The sequence below is a fragment of the Myotis lucifugus genome, unplaced genomic scaffold (assembly GCF_000147115.1).
Source record: "Myotis lucifugus unplaced genomic scaffold, Myoluc2.0 scaffold_185, whole genome shotgun sequence".
NCBI classification, from domain to species: domain Eukaryota; kingdom Metazoa; phylum Chordata; class Mammalia; order Chiroptera; family Vespertilionidae; genus Myotis; species Myotis lucifugus.
The window spans coordinates 2,141,457-2,164,410 of NW_005871233.1; the positions used below are offsets into that span (position 1 = coordinate 2,141,457).

Here is a 22,954-nt window from a genome sequence, read left to right on the forward strand (position 1 = left end):
TTTTTAAATATATATTTTATTAATTTTTTACAGAGAGGAAGGGAGAGGGATAGAGAGTTAGAAGCATCGATGAGAGAGAAACACCAATCAGCTGTCTCCTGCACACCCCCCACTGGGGATATGCCTGCAACCAAGGCACACGCCCCTGACCGGAATTGAACCCGGGACCCCCCAGTCTGCAGGCCGACACTCTATCCACTGAGCCAAACTGGTCAGGGCCATTTGTCAGTATTTTAAGTAGCACTGTTGTGAGCATCTTCATGTATTTTGACACACATATGCAAGTTATTGTCTAGATCAGGGGTCTTAAATTTTATTGTGGCCTCTTGCAGTCTGATAAAGTCTATGGATCTGTTTTTAGAGTTATGTTTTGAAATGTGTAAAGCAAAATACATAGGTTTCCAAAGAGAACAACTGTATTAAAACACAGTGTCAAACTATTAAAAGAACATCATTAACACATTTAATTAACTATGTTTAGTGGAGGGAAGGTCTGGTAAGAATCTAATTTTGAAGTAGCAATGAGTGAATGATTTTGATATATCTGTAGCTGTAATACCAGATTTCACTGCCAATACTACTGTGGTTTGTTGTCATTATTATAATTGATGGGAGCCCTAACTGGTTTGGCTCATTGGATAGAGCGTCGGTCTGTGGTCTCAAGGGTCCCGGGTTCGATTCCGGTCAAGGGCATGTACCTTGGTTGTGGGCATGTACCCAGTGGGGAGTGTGCAGGAGGCAGCTGATCGATGTTTCTCTCTCATCGATGTTTCTAACTCTCTATCCCTCTCCCTTCCTCTCTGTAAAAATCAATAAAAATATATTAAACTCAATCATTGTTAATATTTAAAAAAAAAATTGATGGGAAATGCTAAGTTTTAGTTAGTGAAAACGATTTTTTTCATCTAACACATACCTCACAGATTTTTACATGGTAAATCCCTACAAGTCAAATTGCTGGGCAAAAAGGAGGCATATGTTTTTAAAGCTTTTGATATCTGTGGCCAAATATCAGCCTCTGAAAAAGTCACTATCTGATGCTCCCACCAGCCATACATGAGAATACTTTATTTGCCCACACCCATGTAAAGGGGAGTGACTTGGAACACCACCCTCCATTTTCTGGGGACTCTCTTACCCCAGGGGAAAACAGAGCAGAGGGGCAGAAGAGGCTCTGGGTGTTCCTGTTCTCGGAGAGCTTCGGTCCTTTCTCAAAGGCTGGGAGGCAGGGAGTCCTTGCTTAGAGAAAAGGTCTTAGATAGCAGATGGGCCCAAATCAAGAGAAAAGAATGGATAATATGCCATATGACCAAGATGTGGGCCACTAGGGATACTTACGCATAGGTGATGGGAGTGTTTGGGTTACTGACTTTTTTTTAAATAATATATTTTTATTGATTTCAGAGAGGAAGGGAGAGGGAGAGAAAGATTGAAACATCAGTGATGACAGAGAATCATTGATCGGCTGCCTCCTGAGTGCCCCCTAACTGGAGATCAAGCCCGCAACCCGTAATCAAACCTGGGACACTTCAGTCCACAAGCTGACGCTCTATCCACTGAACCAAACTGGCTAGGGCGGTCACTGCCTATTAAAAGACTATATACGTGGCTGTACTCATTAATGCTTAACATGCAGGGTCCCTTTGATCCAGCAGTTCCTTTTTAGGAATTCACCTACAGTTAAACTCACAGAGATACATAAAGACATGAAGATAAAGACACTTGCTGCAATCCTATTTGCAATTACAAATGTTTGGTGATGTAAATGTTCATTGATGATAAGGGCCTGGAAAAACAAATTATGGAGCAGAAATCAGACAGCATATGAGGCATGTGCTGCTATGCAAGAGGTCCAAGGTAGTGTTACTACTCAGAAAAAGGAAGGTACAGAACAGTGTTTTAAAAAATTGTGTGTATGAGAGAGAGAGAGAGAGAGAGAGAGAGAGAATAGTGATGGGGCTTTCTTATATATGCACAAATTATTTCTGGACAAGAAATATTAGAGTTACCTCTGAAAAAGAAGACTGAGATGGTGGGGGTTACAAATGGGAGGGAGACGTGCTGTACACTTACGTCATCTGTACACTTTGTGTTTTTTCATCATGTGCTAGTATCACTGTTGTTGAAGTTTTTAGTGTAATAATTTGATGCATACAGAAGAGTATTTGTAATGTATTGAAGTGATAAAATGCATAGATAGACCCTGAAGCTAGGCTGCCTCTCAGGTACCAGTTGAGAGTCTTTGGGCAAGTTAGATAACCTCTCTGGGTCTCAGAGCCCGTATAAAATTGAAGCAATGATAACTCTCTTAGGGTTTCCAGGAAGATTCAGTGAGGAATCTGTAGCAAGTACGCAGAGCAGGGCAGGGCACATAGTACAATCTCAATAGGTGGTAGCCATTATAAATGTAAGAGCATAATAATAAAATCAATCAACCATGAATTCTGTCTTTAAAAAACAATGACATACCTGTCTTCCCTTGATAGTTGAGAGGAAACTTTTCTGCTTGCTTACTTAGATCTTTCTTTTTAAGATAGATCTCTAGGTGGGATTGAGGGGAGGGGTGGTTTAGAGCCAGGGCGATTTGTATAGGAGACCTGACCTTGCTGCTTGGAGCAGCCCTATGGCTTCAGGGAGTATCTCACCTCTCTGAGCTCAGTATCCTGACCTGGAAGATGGGGGTTTGTTGTGCCCATCTCCCAAAGGAGGTTTCCTGGAAGCTGTTGTCATGAGGTACCCCCTGCTGGCCCCTGACCACTTGGCCTTGTTTCAGATGTGGACGATGAGTATGAGGATGAGGACCAATGGGAAGATGGAGCAGAGGACATCCTAGAGAAAGGTGTGTGTGGGCCCACCTCTACAAGACCACTAGGGGATGTGACCCAGAGGGTCTTGAGAGCCCGTCCTGCACCCCCATGCCCTGCACCATCCCAACCCCCACCCTCCTCACCTCGCTTCTTTCTGTCCTTGCCAGAGAGATCAGCTAGCTCCGTACCCTTTTCCTTTGAGGCCCATGAGTTGGGGGGCGGGGGCTATAGAGTGGTAGGGTTGTGGGGAGAGGACTCTGGGATCCCAGGGCCCCAGTAAATCCTTTCTGGGGGTTATAGGGTGGGTGGTCCCTGTCCCAAGATACCCCCCACTTCCTGGGCCAGTGCCCCCCTCCCCTATTATTTTCCGTTTTGTGCGCCTCATACATTTCGGCTTCTTCCCCAACCACCTGGTGCCTGGCCTTTACTTTTGATTTTCAACCTTCTGTGCCCCTCCCTTCCCCTTCCCCCAACCCATTGGTTGATTTTGCTGCTATAATTTGGCTCATACTTTGTCTGCCCTCGCCCACCACCACTACCACCACCACCACCACCACCACCACCACCTCCTCTTTCTCCAAGTAGAAGAGATTGAAGGTAAGAATCTGAAAAGCGTGATTCCTCAACCCTCCTCCCATATCCTGACATCTCTTTCCTGCCCTTGGCACCCTCCCTCATCCCTGATCCCTGTTCGTCCCTGGGGTTTTTCACTCATGTTAGGGTCCAGAGTAAGGGGGTTCTGGGTCCGGCCTCTAGCCGTGGTTGGCCTGGGAAAGTGGGTGTATATTTGTGTATGAGAATTGTAGGAGGCAGGGATGCAGGGATGGGTGGTGAGGGATGGAATTCGGGGTGTGTTTAGTCAGTGGCTGTGAGATGGAGAACAGCTGCACAGTCTTTTCATGAGAAGCAGAAACCTGAGCAGGATTTGGGGGGTGAGAGTTGGGGGTCCTCAGTGAGGTGTGTTCTCCCCAAGGCCCACCTCTGGCCCTCTTAGCCCCACTACTTTCTCTAGGCCCTTGCTCTTCACCTTCTCTTACCCCACCTGCCCATTTTTCTGCAGCCTCCAATATCGATAATGTTGTCCTGGACGAAGATCGTTCTGGGGCTCGCCGCCTACAGAACCTCTGGAGGTCAGCAGGGAGGGGGAAAGTGGTGAAATTGGCTCCCATGGGGAGTTTTGGGGACGGGTCAGCCCATCTTGTCTCCTCAACCTTCCATTCATGTTTATCCCCCCCCCCTCCTCCTACGCACCCCAGGGACCAGCGAGAAGAAGAATTAGGCGAGTATTACATGAAGAAATATGCCAAGTCATCTGTGGGAGAGACGTAAGAGCATGGGATGGGGGGTTGGGGGACAGGAGAGGTGGTCCCCTGTGGGAAGGGTCAGGGGTCTGACAGAGCTTCACCTCTTCTTCCCAACTGCTCTTCTCTCTCTAGGGTATATGGAGGGTCTGATGAGCTCTCTGATGACATCACTCAGCAGCAGCTGCTCCCAGGAGTCAAGTAAGGGGGTGGGACAGGAGGGCTGAGGTGGAACTCTTGTACTGTACTTGGGTGATGTGCCCATACAGGTCATTACCTAAAATAAATCAAGACACCCTCACATAGGCAGTGGTGGAGGAGAGGAGGAAGGAGGGAGGGCCGAGATGGCACCTTTCTCTCTCTTTCTTATGTATGGAAGAATGGAGAAAGGAGAGGGTGTGGAGCAAGAGGAAGGATGGGTGTGATTATTTGTATGCTTCATGATGAGGAGACAATTTCACTTAAGGGCTTTCTTTCCCTCTCCTGTCTAGGGATCCAAATCTGTGGACTGTCAAATGTAAGGTGTGTGCTTTGGCGTCATGGCTTAGGGGAGACAGGGAAATGAGGGAGGTGGCCTTGTCTGGGAGAACTGTCCATGTGTCTGTCCTGAATTTCCTTGGCCTGTCTGCCTTTCCGTCCTTCTCTCTTCTCTCTCCCCTCCACCTCACTGTCTCCCACCTTTGTCTTTCAGGCTGTTGATCCCTCTCGCTCTGTATTTCTCCATCTCTCATGTTCCTCTCTCTCCTACTTTTTCTTGCCTGATGACTCTTACTGTTATCTCCTGTCCCCTTTCCCATGTCCTGCCCTCCAACTCATCTTGTCTCATAAGTCTGCCTCTCTTCCAGATTGGGGAGGAACGGGCCACAGCCATTTCCTTGATGCGCAAGTTCATTGCTTACCAGTTCACAGACACGGTACGTGTAGGCAGGCAGTTTTGGGGGCGGGGGGCAAAGCCCGGAGGGAGGGAGAGTGTAGATTCAAGGGTACCACTGCCTGTTAAGTGAGTTGCTTCAGCTAGAAAAAACCACTCCCTGAATTGAAGCGTTGTTCTATGTGCCCTGTCTTCTCTCTTTCTGCATTTCTGGCTGGGTTCCCAAGCCCCTGTAGCCCTTTGGAAGTCAGCCATTTAGCTTCCTGAGCTTTTTCTACCTGAGAGTGAGTTTTGCCTATTCACCAACCCTGTTGGGTAGCTGTCATCTCTTACTGTTTGAGAGTCCTACCGTGGGACAGTTTGACTTTGGGGGTCAGGGAACAGGCCTGTCTTGAGAATTCCTTCCTTTCACACAGTCATCAGACATTTGCTGAGCTTTTCCTCTGGGCTGGTCCTTCCACTGGGAGATGCTGAGGATACAGTGGTAACCATGGCAGAGCTGATCCCTGCCCTTTCAGGGCTCACTCAGCACACAAAACATGAAGTAATGCCATCTGCATGCAAGGCAGCAAATGTTGCATTAAGGGCACAGATCTTTCTTCAGACTGCCAGGGTTTGAATCCTGTCCTTGCCACTTCCTATCTTTGTGACCTTGATCAAATCACTTCCCTTCTCTGGGCCCTGCTAGTGCCTCAGCATCATTGGGATTAAATAGCTGGGGACATGTCCAGCTCTTAGCGGACTTGTCCAGCAGCTTGTGTTCAATAAATGTAGTTGTTGTCACAGGTATAATTCTCAGTTTTGGAACCAGAACAAACTTTATGAAGAGTGTCCTCAAAATTTGTGAAACTTGGGGTTGCTATTAACTGCATATGGTGTAGTAACTTTCTTATTTAATATGCTTTGTTTTGGCTGAGTGCATTGCTTTACCTGCCGAAGCAGTGGGTGTGCATTAGTGAGGCCAAGTGGACAGTTGCAGGATTTGCAAATTATGATTTTAAGTGTGCACAAACCTCGACATTGTGCCCTTGGCAAAATTCTAGTGACCCTGTTTGAGTTATGACTCTGATTATTGTTTTTGTTTTTATTTTTATTGATTTCAGAGAGAGGAAGGGGGGAGAGAGAGAGAAACATCAATGATGAGAGAGGATCGTTGATTGGCTGCCTCCTGCACGCCCCCCACTGGGGACTGAGCCCACAACCTGGGCATATGCCCTTGACCTTGACCGGAGTCGTACCTGGGACCCTTCAGTCCGCAGGCTGACGCTCTATCCACTGAGCCAGACTGGCTAGGGCAGGTGTTTTTTTTGTTTGTTTGTTTTTTTTATTCAGTATCTTTGCTTCTTGCAGGTCTATTCAGATTTTCTATTTCTTTTTGAGTTTTGGTAGTTTGTCTTTCTGTGGAAAACGTTCATTTCATTTAGGTTATCTAATTTGTTGGCAGGCAGAAATGGTATTGCCTTGTTATTTCTTTCATTTCTGAATTTGTCATTTGAGCCTTCTCTTTTTTTCTTGGTCATTCTTAAATGTTTGTCAAAGCTTTTGATCTTTTCAAAGAAGCAACATTTGGTTGTAGGGGCTTCACTGCTGTTTTTCTTAAAATTTTAAAAAATTGATTTAAGAGAGAGAGAAACATTAGTTGTCCCACTTATTCATTCATTGTCTGATTCTTATATCTGGGCTGACCGGGGATTGAACCCACAACCTAGGCATACTGGGATGACACTAACCAACTGAACTCCCCAACCAGGGCACTATTGTTTTGTGTTTTCTTAAAATATGTATTTTTTATTGATTTTTTTACCGAGAGAGAAACATCGATCAGCTGCCTCCTGCACACTCACTCCCCTTCTGGGGATGTGCCCACAACCAAGGTACATGCCCTTGAGCGGAATCAAACCTGGGACCCTTGAGTCCACAGGCCGATGCTCTTTTCACTGAGCCAAACCGGTCAGGGCGGCACTATTTTTTTTTATTCTCTATTTCATTTGTTTCCATTCTAATCTTTTCTTTTTCCCCATTCTTTTTTTAAAAATAGGTTTATTTGCGTTACGCTTATTTACTTTTTACATTTTTTATTGATTTCAGAGAGGAAGGGAGAAGGAGAGAGAGAGATAGAAACATCAACGATGAGAGAGAATAACCAATCAGCTGCCCCCTGCACGCCCCCCACTGGGGATGGAGCCTGCAACCCAGGCATGTGCCCTTGACCGGAATTGAACCCAGGACCCTTTAGTCCACAGGCCGATGCTCTATCTACTGAGCCAAACCAGCCAGTGCTGTTTCCCTTTTTTTAAGTTGGCATTTACAGCTGTAAACTTCTGAGCATGGTTGTCTTCACAATCTAGTAAGTTTTTAATATGTATGTTTTGTTTCCAGTCTTGTTTGTTTGCTATAATATACAACTGCAGTGAACATCCTTGTATTCATGTCATTGGGCCAACATGTTTCTGTTGGATACATTCCTGGAAGAGAGACTGCTTAGGTGACAGTTGTTATTAGCAGTTGTGTCTCACTGTTTTCTTCCATGGGCTCGGCCTTGTAGCCCCTGCAGATTAAATCGGTAGTGGCACCAGAGCACGTGAAGGGCTACATCTACGTGGAGGCCTATAAGCAGACCCACGTGAAGCAGGCCATCGAGGGCGTGGGCAACCTGCGGCTTGGCTACTGGAACCAGCAGATGGTGCCCATCAAGGAGATGACAGATGTGCTCAAAGTGGTGAAGGAGGTGGCCAACCTGAAACCGAAATCCTGGGTCCGCCTCAAGCGAGGCATCTATAAGGATGACATCGCACAGGTGCCTCTGCATGGGGCGGGTGGCCAAGGGGGTCAGGACTCATGTTCACACTTCTGCTCCTCTGTTCGCCCCTCCTCCTTTCCAGCCCCTTTCCTAGTGCAGAGAGCAGCACCCCACTCAGATTAGGTGAAGCAGAGCCTGGGTTTTGTCATGAGCACACAGGAAATGGAGGACAATTCTGTGTGTGATGAAAGCATGTTGAGTAAAGATCTGAAGGAGGTGAGGGAATGAGGCGTGTGGAGTTATTGGGGAAGTGTTTTGTGATGTGAGATAGGACCATCTCTAGCTGAAGCAGAGTGGCAGGTCATGAGCTCAGGGAGGCCCATCATTGGGCTTTGGCTTTTACTGGAGTAAGATGGGAGGGCTCTAAGGGACACAGCGTGACTTTGATTTTAATAGGATTACTGTTAACAGGTGACCTGTTCTCAAGCAGGGGGGACGTTACCCCCCAGGGTTTTGTTTTTTTTTTTTGCAGTGTATGGAGACATTTGTGGTTATTTTAACTGCAGAGTTGATTCTGGCATCTAGTAGATAGATGCCAGGAATTCTGCTAACATCCTACAATGCATGGAACAGCCCCCCCACAATAAAGAATTACCTTTCAATAAATTTAATGTAAAAAATGGAAAAAAAATTTACCCTTGAATAGACTATATGGAACCACAGGAGCAGGGAGGCAGTGAGGAGACTAGTGATTCCATGGTGGAGGTGGCCATGATGGTGGTTCAGGACTAAGGTTAGAGTAGTAGAGGAGGGGAAAGAGGTCAGAGTATTTGAAGGCAGAGCTGACAGGATTTGCGACAGATTGGATATGGAGGAAGAAAGGAGTTAAAAATGACTCCCAGGTGTGCCTGAGCAGAAGGAAGAATGGGATGGGAGGAGAGTGAGAGAGGAGCAGGTTTGGGGGAAATGAGGAGGTGAGTTGTCATTGTGTTAGGTTTGAGGGACCTTTTAGCCATCTAAATGGAGGTGTCAAGCAAGCATAGTCAATTTCAGAGTTGAGGGGAGACAGGCTGGAGAGAGAATTTGGGAGTTGTCAGGAATCTGGTTTCCCATCACCCTCTATCCCTATCCTTCCTGATATCTTTTTTTTCCTATGTCTAGGGTCAAGGAGGGAGGGCTGGGCCTTTCCTGATCACTCACCTGTTCTTCTCAGGTGGATTATGTGGAGCCCAGCCAAAACACCATCTCTCTGAAGATGATCCCACGCATTGACTATGACCGCATCAAGGCCCGCATGAGCTTGGTACCCTGGGGATGTGCTGCCTCTGGGGGAGAGGGAATGCTTTATCCCAGCCGGTGGCCAAGCCCTCCTACCTCACCTTCCCACCCATGCCCCTTTTCTTCCACAGAAAGACTGGATTGCTAAAAGGAAGAAGTTTAAACGGCCTCCACAGAGGCTGTTTGATGCTGAGAAGATTAGGTGAGTGTCCTTGGGGACTGTCTGGGTTGGGTCCCCAGAGCTTGGTACAGAATGTGCCTTTGCAGTTTCCCTCACAGGGATGGACCCCTGACAGGTTTAGTCTGGGGGTGGTTAGCTGCGAGTATAGCCTCAGCCAAGTTACTTAACACCCTCATGCCTCAGTTTCCTCTGCTTATAAACATTGATAATAACAACCCCTGCTTCCTTGGATTGTAGGGAGAATGAATGAATTAATATGCATGTGTGCCCAGAGTATCACTTTGCATGTAGTAAGCATGATTAATGATATCATATTATAAAGTCTCTCTCCCTGATATCCTGGCAACCAAGATGAGGGTATAGAGCCCCTACCCCCTCAGGGTGCCTCCCTCCCCCTCCCCCTCCCCCTCCCCAGCTGGATGGAACTCAGAGCAGCTCAGGGATTCCAGCATTCCAGGTCTAGCAGGATTTCCTACAGGAAGGACAGGAGAGGAGCATATGGGAAAACAAGAGGTGCCAGTGACAGTTTCCCTCTGGTCTTGTTCTGGAACCCATTGTGAATCAGGCAGACAGTTTTTCCATCATCTACATTTTAGAATGTGCCTTTTCATCTGGATCCAAGGACCTGGCTAATACCTCCCATGAGTGAATTTGACCCATTTACACCACTGGTCTCCACCCGACTGAACCTTCTTTTACTGTGTAGGAGAGAGCAAACCAGAGTGACCCCTCCCTGCCCCCCAGCGAGCTGAGGCAACAGTGCCCTGACATACCCAGCAGAGCATGCTTGTCCCTCTCCCAAATGCACCATGTGAATGAACAGATGTTTGAGTGAATGGCAGGAGGAGCTCAGCCTGCTCTTCCATACATTTCCCTTTTGGGGAATGGGAGAGGCTTTCCCTCTCCACTCCAGAAGCATGGAACAAGAACTAAGTCTCTCCCACCCCACATGCAGGGCCAGTAGAATTAAGGAACAGGCTTCACTGTCCCTCCCCCTGCATTTGAATCCTGACTCTGGCTCACAGCTGGGCCATGTGGTAGGCCTCTCGGAGCCTCATTTCCTCATTTCCCTGGAAAATGAAGAGCATATTACTGATGTCACAAGCTTTGGGGAGGAGTCAGTGAGGTAGAGTGTCCAGGCCAGGCACGGGCTGAGTGTTCCATGAATGTTAACTCTGAAATTTTGTCCAACTGGTATTTACTGTGTGTCTGTGATGTGCAGACACTTAGAGGGGGGAAAAGTGGAAAAAAGAGGAGTTCCTGCCCCTCTGGAGCTACCATTCTGGCTAGGGAGATTAATCAAACAGTAGTTCATCAGAGCATGATGGGCTGTGGTGACAGACAGAGCAGGGAAGGGGCAGTGGAGTGCAGGAAGGTGGGGGCTGTGTGCCCCTCTCTGTGAGAGGCCACTCCAAGAGGGTATGTGTTGGGATGGCATGGGATGGTCATCTTGAAGTTTCTTCCCTTGCCAGTGGAGGAGACAGGTACAGCAGATTCTTTTTTTTAACCTTTATTGTTGAAAGTATTACATATGTCCCTTTTTAGCAGATTCTCTTCTTAACCTTCCCTTCCAATCTTCTCTCCCTCACAAAATCCCAGGTCCCTGGGCGGCGATGTTGCCTCTGATGGTGACTTCCTCATCTTCGAGGGGAACCGTTACAGCCGGAAGGGCTTTCTGTTTAAGAGCTTCGCCATGTCTGCTGTGGTGAGGGTCCCAGAGGGGGTCGTGCTAAATGGCAGTGGGGAGTGGGGAGGCCAAGCTTTCCCTCCAGGCCCTGGAGCAGTGGGTTATCCAGTTCTGTCCAGGTAACCCTCAAGTCAGGAGTGTCTCTAGGGGAATAATTCCCACTGTCTTCAGCCCACTCAGTTGGTCTGTGACACTTAACGTCCTCTTCTTCCCCTTGTCTCTTGGGGCTCAGATCACCGAGGGTGTGAAGCCCACACTCTCTGAGCTGGAGAAGTTTGAGGACCAGCCGGAGGGCATTGACCTGGAGGTGGTGACTGAGAGCACAGGTATTTGCTTTTGTCTGTAACTAAGGCCAAAGAGGAGCAGGTGGCTTGTGGCGGGCAGCCCCCGTGTCAGCCCCATGTCTACCCCTGCAGGGAAGGAAAGGGAGCACAACTTCCAACCTGGGGACAATGTGGAGGTATGTGAGGGTGAGCTCATCAACCTGCAGGGCAAGATTCTCAGTGTGGACGGCAACAAGATCACCATCATGCCCAAGCATGAGGACCTCAAGGTGGGTACCCTACTGTCCATATGTATATACTGGGATGAGGGCATGACATTGTAACCATGAGTAACCTGAGGTGGGTGCTGGGTTTAGTTTGCGTAGGAGTGTGTATGTATGTGTGTGTCTATCTGTGAGTCCGAGGGCTTGTCTAGGCTAGCATGGTGGGTTTAGGGTGAGGCTGTCTCCAGGTGGGTCTGAGATAGTGTCGAGTCTGGTGTCATGTCTGGAGACAGGCTGGCTCTGTGGGATAAAGCATTGTCTAGGCTGATATCCTGTCTAAGTTCAACTGTCTCTGGGTCAGTCAGGGCTGTCCCGCTGGCCTAAGGTAGTCTGGTGTGAGCCTGGAGTAGGTCTTGGCCAGGGTCTTTTCAAGAACTTGAATGGATACTGAAGATGGGTGGGGCAGGCGATTTGTGGTGGTTTTACCTGCTCATTGTCCCCACACCCAATCCCCAGGACATGCTAGAGTTCCCGGCCCAGGAACTTAGGAAGTACTTCAAGATGGGGGATCATGTGAAGGTGATTGCTGGCCGATTCGAGGGTGACACAGGCCTCATTGTGCGAGTGGAGGAGAACTTTGTCATCCTCTTCTCCGACCTCACCATGCATGAGGTAGGTCAGAAGAGTGGGAGCTGGCTGGATATGCTCAGAAGAGAAGACCCAGGCAGGGCAGGCCAGCCACTTGGGCCCTGCTTCACTCCTCTCCCTCTCTTGGCAGCTGAAAGTGCTCCCCCGGGACCTGCAGCTCTGCTCAGAGACGGCATCAGGTGTGGATGTTGGGGGCCAGCATGAATGGGGGGAGCTGGTACAGCTGGACCCTCAGACCGTGGGTGTCATCGTGCGACTGGAGCGGGAGACCTTCCAGGTGTGTGTGCTGCACTCATTGGCAGGACTTACTTTTAGGGGGCTTCCTCTCTTTTCATCCTGGGAGGTGGCAGAGTATGGCAGGTAAGAGCCCAGACTGCTGTGTGTTGCAGACCTGCCTCTGTCACCCATAGCTGGTTAGGTGAGATTAGGCAAGTGGCAGGTCCGTTACCCTTTCTGTGTTTCAGCTTCCCACTTGTAAAATGGAGATAGTGGCAGCATCTTCTTACTTAGTTGTGAATGAATTTCTGAGGTCAAATATGCACCCTGGCATTCGGTGCTTGATAAAGTAAGGGGTGTTGCAGGTACCCTCTTCTCCTTCACCCATCCTCATGGATGTGGGAGCCACACAGCATAGTGCTTAGAACCCTGCACTCTGGATTCACATCTCAGCTGTTACTTTGGTGCTATGTTACCCTGGGCTGCTGACTTGCCCTCTCTTGGCCTGAGACACCCCCTGTGTAAGATGGGAATCATGACAGAGGGAAGTTTTGAAGCTTCAGTAAAATCTTGTATGAAGAATTTAGCATGGGGCCTGCCTGGTACAGAGTGACAGGTAAACATTAGCTATTATGTTAATATCTACTCCTCTGCCCATCTCTCCAGTTCCCGGTGTTCAGTCAAGGGGGTGGAGTCTGATTGGGAACATTACTGGTTGACCCAGTGCCAAGGGGCTGGCGCTCTGACATTTTGGTTGACCCAGAGCCAGGGAACCTAGATATCCTGCAGTCTCCCACAAGGAAGGATCATCCCACTTAAGGGAAGCCTTACTCCAGGCCACCCCTCAGTATCCGCCCTCTCCCTTCATAGGTGCTTAATATGTATGGGAAGGTGGTGACTGTCAGGCACCAGGCTGTGACTCGGAAGAAGGACAACCGATTTGCTGTGGCCCTGGACTCAGAACAGAACAACATCCATGTAAAAGACATCGTCAAGGTCATTGATGGCCCCCACTCAGTAAGTATGAGCTCCTGCCCATCAGCTGCGTCTGAAAGAGTAGGGGTGGGAGACAGCCATGAGTGACCATTATTTTTCCTCCAGGGCCGGGAGGGTGAGATTCGCCATCTCTTCCGCAGCTTTGCCTTCCTGCATTGCAAAAAACTGGTGGAGAACGGGGGCATGTTTGTCTGCAAGACACGTCACCTGGTGCTGGCTGGGGGCTCAAAGGTAAGGTGGGCATGGTGGCACCTTGTGTAATGGGTATCTGGCTTGGCTCTTCAGCCTTCACTGACCCCAGGAGAGACAAAGAATGGGCTTATAGAGAATTAGAGGGGCAGATGTCAGTGTCAGATCCTCAGCAAAGTGTGAAGAAAAAGGTTTATTGGGTGTCTGAGCTGTTTACCAAATTATTCATTCATTTGGTTTTATTGAGCACCTGTTAAGTGCCAGACATGAGAAAAGTAGTGGCTAAGAGGCAAACCTGTCCTCTTAGAGCTGTTACTTTGGAGGTGAACAGATAGATAAGTACATACACGGCACAACATGCAATATGGAGTGATGACAAGCACTAGGAAGAAGAATAAAACAGGAAAAGGAGATGATGGGGGGGGTGCTGCTTTATTTTTATTTTGTTTATTTTTAAATTTTATCTTTATTATATTTTAGAAATATACCTTTAAAAATTTTTTTTACTTACTGATTTGAGAGAGAGAGACACACATCTATTTGTTGTTCCACTTATTTATGCATTCATTAATATGTGTCCTGACCAGGGATCGAACCTGCATCCTTGGTGTATTGGGATGAAGCTCTAACCAATACACCAGGGCTCAAGATATACCTCACTTTTAAGATATCTCCTTAGTAAATGTGATAATTTTGTGTTTTGCCTGCTGCTTAACAGGGAAGGTTTTTGAAATGTAATCGTTTTATTTATTACTGTGTTTTTAAAAAATACATTTTTATTGATTCAGAGAGGAAGGGAGAGGGAGAGAGATATAGAAACATGAATGATGAGAGAGAATCATTGATTGGCAGCCTCATGTATGCCCCCCCACAGGGCATGTGTGCCCTGAACAGGAATCAAACCATGACCTCCTGGTTCATGGGTCAACGCTCAACCCCTGAACCACACAGGGCCAGGTTTAATTCTGTGTTTTAAAGAAGGATTGGTTCAGAAAGGGAGAGGACAGATCTGCTGGTTTATACTTTTAATTAATCTGGTCAGTGATACTGTTCATTCATCTAATGCAGTGGTTCTCAACCTTCTGGCCCTTTAAATACAGTTCCTCATGTTGTGACCCAACCATAAAATTATTTTTGTTGCTACTTCATACCTGTAATGTTGCTACTGTTATGAATCGTAATGTAAATATCTGATATGCAGGATGGTCTTAGGTGACCCCTGTGAAAGGGTCATTCGACTGCCAAAGGGGTCGCGACCCACAGGTTGAGAACCACTGATCTAATGGGAGGCTCTTAGGATTTCATTGAATAAGAGGTATATCTTAATAACTCTTGTTTTAAGATGATCAAACATAGACATATTCAAATATAAGTATTTTATTTTGTTCCACAGTCTATATAGTTGATATTTGTGACTGCTATAGAACTTCTTACTGCAATAGTCTTTACTCTGGGTGTATGGCTGAGGTTACAGTATGAGTTTTGATGGTGCTATTAATAATGCCTGCTTCATTTCCTTTGACTCCATTACTCTAATTTGCTTTCTTCTTTAAGTGAATTTTATACTGGGTCAATATAATAATATACATTTAGAATACTATTTCATTTAGGAATGTTGTAAAGTGATTCAAAATAGTTTGGGGGCAACATAATACCTATTTTAAATTTCAGAAAATCTGGTTACCAAAACTAGTTATCTAAAAGTATTTCAGCCAAACCGGTTTGGCTCAGTGGATAGAGCATCGGCCTGCAGACTGAAGGGTCCCGGGTTCGATTCCGGTCAAGGGCATGTACCTTGGTTGCAGGCACATCCCCAGTAGGAGGTGTGCAGGAGGCAGCTGGTCTATGTTTCTCTTTCATCGATGTTTCTGACTCTCCCTCTCCCTTCCTCTCTGTAAAAAAATCAATAAAATATCCTATCTAATAAAAGAGAAACAAGGTAATTAGCATACGACCGCTACCCTTCCCATTGGCTAATCAGGGCGATATGCAAATTAACTGCCAGCTAAGATGGCGGCCGCCAGCCAGGCAGCTGGAAGCGAACATGAGGCTTGCTTGCTTCAGTGAAGGAGGACTCCAACGTTCCCCGCCTGCCTTGCCGGCCTCTGAGCTGGCAGTTTGAAACATTGTAACAAATATAGAAGCTAAACAAAACCCCAGAAACCAGCTTTCAGCCCGCCGGGATCTCAGAGCTGGAGATGATACAGTGTTTCGATTATAGGACCGAAACAAACCAGATACCTGCTTTCAGCAGCAGAGGCCTTGGCCCAGAATAAAAAGAAAAAAGAAAAAAAGGAGCAGTTGGGAGCTTCAGTCACCCACCAGCCTGAAAACAGCCCTCAGCCCCTCACCCAGACTGGCCAGGCACCCCAGTGGGGACCCCCACCCTGAAGGGTGTGTGACCAGCTGCAAACAGCTATCATCCCCTCATCCAGGCTGGCCAGGCACCCCAGTAGGGACCCCCACCCTGATCCAGGACACCCTTCAGGGCAAACCAGCCAGCTCCTACCCATGCACCAGGCCTCTATCCTATATAGTAAAAGGGTAATATGCCTCCCGGCACCAGGATCAGCAGAGCCGAGAGGCCTCCCGGCACCGGGATCAGCATGACAGGGGGCAGCGCCCAAACCCCCTGATTGCCCTGCGGCTCTGTGTGTGACAGGGGGCGGGGCCACAACCTCCCTATCCGCCCTGCTCTGTTCGTGACAGGGGAAGGCGCCCCAACCCCCTGATCAGCCCTGCTCTGTGTCTGATGGGGGGAGCTCCCCAACACCCTGATCGCCCTGCGGCTCTGTGTGTGACAGGGGGCGGTGCCCCAACTCCCCTATCAGCCCTACTCTGTGCGTGACGGGGGAGCTCCCCAACCCCCTGATTGGCCCTGCTCTGTGCATGACGGGGTGGCGCCACAACCTCCCCATGGACCCTGCCTTGAGTGTGACAGGGGGCGGTGCCCAACCCCCCAATCGGCCCTACCCTGAGCGTGACTGAGGGTGGCATCGCAACCTCCCAATCTGCCCTGCTCTGTGCATGACAGGGGGCAGCGCCCCAACTCCCCAGTCGGCCCTGCTCTGAACCCGACCAGGGGCTGCACCTAGGGATTGGGCCTGCCCTCTGCCACCCAGGAGCAGGCCTAAGCCAGCAGGTCGTTATCTCCCGAGGGGTCCCAGACTGCGAGAGGGCACAGGCTGGGCTGAGGGACCCCCCCTCCCCCCCCGAGTGCACAAATTTTTAAAAATAAATAAATAAATAAAAATGCTGTGTTTATTGGCATTTAAAAAAAATAAAAGTATTTCATCTTTGCCCTGCTGGTGTGGCTTAGTGGTTGAGCATTGACCTATGAACCAGGAGGTCATGGTTCAGATTCCCAGTCAGAGCATATGCCTGAGTTGTGGTTGTGGGCTTGATCTCCAGTAGGGTCTGTGCAGGGGGCAGCCAATCAATGATTCTCTTCATTGATGTTTCCCTCCCCTCCTCCCTCCGTCCCTCCCTCCCCCCTTCCCTCCCTCTCTCCCTTTCTCTTCCTCTCTGAAATCAATAAAAAAAATTTAAAAAACAAACAAAAAACCTTAAGAAAAAACAAAAGTAGTTAATTTTGTTGCAGTTGTCCTTGTCGATGGAACAGAGCATCCTTCCTTAGCAGAGAGTTATATGTGCTGTTTAGGTTAACTGGCATATTTTCTGCTAGAGCTGTGTATATGCTGCCCCTGTGGGAGGCAGGAAAGGGAGGTGGACTACAAAGGAGAGGATTCTCTCTGCCAGAGGTGTGGTTATTTTTTATTTATTATTTTTTAAAATATATTTTTATTGATTTCAGAGAGGAAGGGAGAGGGATAGAGAGATAGAAACATCAATGATGAGAGAGAATCATTGATTGGCTGCCTCCTGCACGCCCCCTCCTGGGGATCGAGCCCGCAACCTGGGCATGTGCCCTTGGCCAGAATTGAACCTGGGACCCTTCAGTTCGAAGGCTGACGCTCTATCTACTGAGCCAAACCAGCTAGGACAAGGTGTGTTTATTTTAAAAGTAATACGAAGTTGCATGATGGAATTTGAAATTTAAATTTATTTTGCTGCTCCAATCCATTAACAAATGAAAAGTGGTTTTGATTTTTTAAAAACCCGTAAGTTTTAAAGGCGAAATATTACTGGTAACATGTACATTAATACATTGTTAACATGATATATTTCATTTTGATCTTACATTACTTTCTTGGTGTTTGTGAGAAACTCAAAGGAAGTTTATTGGCATTGAAGAAAAAAATGTCTAATAGGCATTTATAAATGAAAGTTTTCCAGTTTTTTCCTTAGTTTTTTTTTTTTTTAACTACTATGGTCTATAAAGGATAAGGATAGGAGATAGAGAATGATGGGGCTGCTGCTTTAGATAGAGGAAGTTAAGGAAAGGCCTTAGGTTATACTTGAGCAGATCCTGAATATATGTATGGAGAGCCACATGAATATCTCAGGGACACAGCAAGCGCAAAGGCCCTGAGGTGGTATTTGCAGGAAGGTTCTGTAGAACCAGGTATCAGAAAGAAAATCAGGCCTGGGATCCGGGTAGCTGGGACTAGGAGGTGGTTTCCTTTGGGCCCTGTCAGTGGGATGATGAAGTCTATGGCATGCAGTTTTTGTGTCACTAGGGGTTTAAGTTCCTGACTAGTCCTTGACAAGGCCTCTTGATTAACAGACCCACGATGGCATAGGGGTGTGGCAGTTTCCCCAAAGGGAAATTGAGGCATTGTCACCAGGAGGAGGTAGGGATGGCGGCTGGAAGGTTCAAGTAGGAACTGTTCTCAAATGCAGGCAGGCAGTTTGGCAAGGGGGCTGGGAGTCTGTCACCCAGACCCTGCCTGTCGGTTCACTTCTTGTTCCTCCTTTAGCCACGAGATGTGACCAACTTCACCTTGGGTGGCTTTGCCCCAATGAGTCCCCGGATCAGCAGCCCCATGCACCCCAGTGCTGGAGGTGAGGGGGAGTCAGGATGGGGCTGTGACTGGGGATTGTGGAGGGAGGTTCAGCTCTTAGTCACTGGAGGCCAGGCCCACCCCATAGTGACAGCCCAGGGCGATCAGGGCTGTGATGGGAACCCCAGAGAAGGCTTCTAACCCAACAGGGGTGGAAGAGAGTCAAACTGAAGAGAGGGTTTGTGGGTACCCTAGCTGTGGCACAGAATGTGAGGCGAGAGCATGGTAATGTTCTTTTCCCTCCCCAGGTCAGCGTGGTGGCTTTGGTAGCCCAGGTGGCAGCAGTGGTGGCATGAGCAGGGGCCGAGGGCGAAGAGACAATGAGCTCATCGGCCAGACTGTGCGCATCTCCCAGGGGCCCTATAAAGGTGATCTTCGAAGGCCATGTGGAGGCCTGGGGAGGGGACATGGTGAAGGAGAGCCCCACCCAGTCTGACCTACTCTCCACCAGGCTACATTGGTGTGGTGAAGGATGCCACAGAGTCTACTGCCCGAGTGGAGCTGCATTCTACCTGCCAGACCATCTCTGTAGACCGTCAGCGGCTCACCACAGTGTACGGGCTGGGACAGGGCAGGGCAGGGCTGGGAGTGGGTTATCACGTGGTGAGAAGGCCTACTCATCCCATTAGTTGTCTCTGTCCACAGGGGCTCACGGCGCCCGGGTGGCATGAACTCAACCTATGGGCGGACGCCCATGTATGGCTCCCAGACACCCATGTATGGTTCTGGCTCCCGCACACCCATGTATGGCTCTCAGACACCTCTTCAGGATGGTGAGTGCTCCCAGGGGACAGGGCGGAGGGGTGATATGGGGGGAACTGGAGATAGGACAGAGCTGAAGGACACATACATCTCTCTTATTACAGGCAGCCGAACCCCGCATTATGGCTCGCAGACACCCCTGCATGATGGCAGCCGTACTCCTGCCCAGAGTGGGGCCTGGGACCCCAACAACCCTAACACGCCGTCACGGTGAGGACCAGTTGCTGAGGGCACAAGGTTTTCTGAGCTACTGGGAGTATGTGCCATGTGTGAGTTATGCTGGGTGCCTGGCGAGTAGAGGGGTCTGTATGGCTCACCCTGAATTCTCTTTCCAGCCCCAGCTGGTCTGTGAAGGAGTAGGCATGGCTGGGGCAAAATAATCTTTCCGACCCAATAGTAGCACATGTTAAAACCTGGGTTTGGAGACACTGTGTGTGATTTTGGTCATGTGACAGGTTGTGTGACTCTGGGCAGCCTAATCTCTGACTCCAGTCTCCTCAGCTGTGAAATGGAGGCCTCCAGACGAGGCTGTTGTAAGGGTGAAGTTGCCTCAGTTTGTCTGGTTACAGTGCTGTTCTGGAAGCATTTGCTACATTGTTATGATCACCATTTTAAACAGACTTCTTTCTCCAACAGGGCTGAGGAAGAATATGAGTATGCCTTCGATGACGAGCCTACTCCATCCCCACAGGCCTATGGGGGTACACCCAATCCCCAAACACCTGGCTACCCAGACCCCTCATCTCCGCAGGTTAACCCACAGTACAACCCACAGACGCCAGGGACGCCAGCCATGTGAGTCCACTGGGGTAGCCCTAATTAACCCCTGCCCAAACTCTCCCCAGTGCCACCACTTCCTCTTCCCTGCCCCCAACAAATGGCCCCTTTACTCCTTGTCTCTGCAGGTACAACACAGACCAGTTTTCCCCCTATGCTGCCCCCTCTCCACAAGGCTCCTACCAGCCCAGTCCTAGTCCCCAAAGCTACCACCAGGTGGCACCAAGCCCAGCTGGCTACCAGAACACCCACTCTCCGGCCAGCTACCACCCCACACCTTCGCCCATGGCCTATCAGGTGCTGGTTAGCTGGCATGTTCCTTGAGGGTGGTGGCCTAGGGTGGGTCTTAGGCCTTTAAGGACAACCAGCTCAGATGACCTATTCCCAACAGTACTGCCCCTCTTTCCCCTACAGGCCAGCCCCAGTCCGAGCCCTGTTGGTTACAGTCCGATGACACCTGGAGCCCCCTCCCCTGGTGGCTACAACCCACATACACCAGGCTCAGGCATTGAGCAGAACTCTAGTGATTGGGTAACCACTGACATCCAGGTGAAAGTGCGGGACACCTATCTGGATACACAAGTGGTGGGGCAGACGGGGGTCATCCGCAGTGTCATGGTAAGTGGGGCCCAGGCTGGCATCGTCTCCTTTGGATGTTCCATAAAGCCTGTTGTGTTCATGACTGGGGTTCCCGCTGCCTGGAATAATGATTGACACCCATGAGTATGGCTACTTCGTGATACACTCTTCTGAGATCAGTTCAAGTAACATGGACTGAATGCTCCGTTGTGCCAGGCTTCACCCACAGCCCTAGGCACCCACAGCCCCTGGGCTCTCCCTGCTCCAGCACCACTGGCCTCTGCATTTTTTAGTCACTGAGTTCCCTCTAGCCTTAGGACCTTTGCTCATCACTTTCTTCTGTCTAGAACTCTCTTCCTTTTATTCTTTGTCTAGTTAACTTCTACTTCAGGAAAGCACCTAGGCTATTTCAGGTCTATATCTTATAGGTCCACATAATTCTTTCTCATGGACCTCTGCCTAAAAGCTTAAAGTTTTCCCTGGTGATTCTTCAATTACTAATCCTGTGTTTTATTACTAAGTAGTCCCAGTTCTTAGATGAAGAACTGGCACCTTGTTTGGCTCACCAGTAAATATTGAATTAATTAAACATCAGAGACTAAGCAAGACAGCTCCAGGCTCTGCCCTCACAGATTTCATATTCTAGTGGGACATGTTACCAGACATGCCCCAACACTGCCCGAGTGGCCAGAGCTGGAATATGGGAAGCCCAGAGGGCCAGGGGAGCTATGCAAACTCAGAGAAGGCACCTTACCAACTTGGAGGGGGTCAGGGAGGGCTTCCTGGAGGAGACATCTGCACTGAGACCTGAAGAATGAATAGGAGTAAGTGGCTGGAGAAGTGGTTAAGTATGTTCCAGACAGAGAGGACTCACAAAGGCCTACAGGTGAGGGAAGACCTGGCACATTTTGGGGAGTTGAAGTATGTTCATCATGTCTGGAACATAAAGAACCAAGTTGGAAGGTGATGAAGCCAGAGAAATGGCTGGGGCCAGGTCACGTGTCAGCCTGGGGAATGTGGACTGTGTGCTGAGGACATGGAGGTCATGGAAGAATCTAAGCAGGGATCAGATATGTTGTTTGGGATTAATTCACTGTGTTGCTCTATCAAGGATAGGTTATGGGTGGTGAGCCTGGGGCTGGGAGCTGGGGGAAGGTCACAACAGGGCCTGCGGAAGAGGGGGGTAGGAGGAGAGAGGGGGGAAACACGCTCAGGAGGCTGAATAGACAGGCCTCAGAGCTGGAGGCTGTCGGTGAAGGAGCCAAGACAAGGTTCATAGTCTGGCTGGGGACTGAGGGATTGTAGGGCCATCCCTGAGACAGGGCCCAGGAGGAGCAAGTGTATGGAAAAATCTGAAGACATTTTAGGACATGAGTTAAATGCCTGAGAATCAGTGTCCCTTTTGGCCTAAGGTGGCTTCATTCTGGTGTTTCCCTTGCTGATCTGGTCACCCTGCCCCCACATACCTCAGACTCTAGGCCTTGGAATCTGGCCCAGCTGTGGCCTTTCCTGCCCTGTGTCACCTTGGAAAAGTGACTTCTTAGAATGAGCACTGAGCCTGAGTCCGCTGCATGTGAGTATCCGTCCTATGTTGGGAGCAGGTCAGGCTAACCAGGCTGTCCCTACCCTCAGGGAGGCATGTGTTCTGTGTACCTGAAGGACAGTGAGAAGGTTGTCAGCATCTCCAGTGAGCACCTGGAGCCCATCACCCCCACCAAGAACAATAAGGTAAGGAGGGGCATGGCTGTGGGCACTGGGCTTCGGGCACTGGGCTGTGGACATGGACCTGACACCATGCCCACTCTCCAGGTGAAGGTCATCCTGGGCGAGGATCGGGAAGCCACAGGGGTCCTGCTGAGCATCGATGGTGAGGATGGCATCGTACACATGGATCTCGATGAACAGTTCAAGATCCTCAACCTCCGCTTCCTGGGGAAGCTCCTGGAGGCTTGAGGCAGGCCGGGCTGGTGAACTTTGGCAGACATCTGGTAGATAGAGGGTGTCCCTTCTTCCTTCCCTAGTCCTTGGTTCAGACATAGGATCCAGGCGTGGAGCAGACCCTAGCCTGGTTGTTCAGTATTCTTTGTTTTCCTTTCAGGATTCCTATCTTTCTCCTTGATGTTTATGGGAATCAGAGTAGAGTCTGGGGGACGGTCCCCATCCTGTATCCCCCCTTCCTCAGCTTGCTTTTATGTTAGGGTCTTTCAATAAAAAGCTGTCAAAAGTCCTGCGTGTGTATGTGTGTGCTAACGGAAAAATCAAACCTGTAAAGAATTTTTGTGAGTTTATTCGAGCCACAGTGTTGACAGTTGCCGGAAAGCAGAATCTCAACGGATAGGGATAGTGCTCTGGAGAATTGCAGTTCTTCACCTTGTTTTATACATTACTAGAGGCCCAGTGCACGAAAATTTGTGCACTCAGGGGGGTCCCTCAACCTGGCCTGCACCCTCTCGCAGTCGGGGACCCACGGG

At 49.0% G+C, this 22,954-nt stretch overlaps 1 protein-coding gene across 4 annotated transcripts in view; it reads left to right on the forward strand.

The window, feature by feature from the left end:
* SUPT5H (SPT5 homolog, DSIF elongation factor subunit) overlaps window positions 1–22,710 on the forward strand; it is a 31,165-nt gene extending 8,455 nt beyond the window's left edge. For all 4 annotated transcript variants that reach the window (XM_006096713.3, XM_006096715.3, XM_014462631.2 and 1 more), the window contains 27 exons: window positions 2,774–2,839; window positions 3,393–3,404; window positions 3,868–3,937; window positions 4,064–4,132; window positions 4,244–4,309; window positions 4,600–4,630; window positions 4,954–5,022; window positions 7,525–7,776; window positions 8,933–9,022; window positions 9,129–9,199; window positions 10,778–10,883; window positions 11,098–11,191; window positions 11,282–11,418; window positions 11,869–12,024; window positions 12,131–12,277; window positions 13,087–13,233; window positions 13,318–13,443; window positions 18,282–18,366; window positions 18,614–18,733; window positions 18,817–18,919; window positions 19,011–19,138; window positions 19,232–19,337; window positions 19,764–19,922; window positions 20,033–20,201; window positions 20,319–20,522; window positions 22,116–22,211; window positions 22,293–22,710. In XM_006096713.3, coding sequence (XP_006096775.2) covers window positions 2,774–2,839; window positions 3,393–3,404; window positions 3,868–3,937; window positions 4,064–4,132; window positions 4,244–4,309; window positions 4,600–4,630; window positions 4,954–5,022; window positions 7,525–7,776; window positions 8,933–9,022; window positions 9,129–9,199; window positions 10,778–10,883; window positions 11,098–11,191; window positions 11,282–11,418; window positions 11,869–12,024; window positions 12,131–12,277; window positions 13,087–13,233; window positions 13,318–13,443; window positions 18,282–18,366; window positions 18,614–18,733; window positions 18,817–18,919; window positions 19,011–19,138; window positions 19,232–19,337; window positions 19,764–19,922; window positions 20,033–20,201; window positions 20,319–20,522; window positions 22,116–22,211; window positions 22,293–22,436 — 3,023 coding nt within the window. In that variant the 3' untranslated portion in view covers window positions 22,437–22,710. The remainder of the gene's footprint in view (window positions 1–2,773; window positions 2,840–3,392; window positions 3,405–3,867; window positions 3,938–4,063; window positions 4,133–4,243; window positions 4,310–4,599; window positions 4,631–4,953; window positions 5,023–7,524; window positions 7,777–8,932; window positions 9,023–9,128; window positions 9,200–10,777; window positions 10,884–11,097; window positions 11,192–11,281; window positions 11,419–11,868; window positions 12,025–12,130; window positions 12,278–13,086; window positions 13,234–13,317; window positions 13,444–18,281; window positions 18,367–18,613; window positions 18,734–18,816; window positions 18,920–19,010; window positions 19,139–19,231; window positions 19,338–19,763; window positions 19,923–20,032; window positions 20,202–20,318; window positions 20,523–22,115; window positions 22,212–22,292) is intronic.
* Window positions 22,711–22,954: the final 244 nt, after the last annotated feature.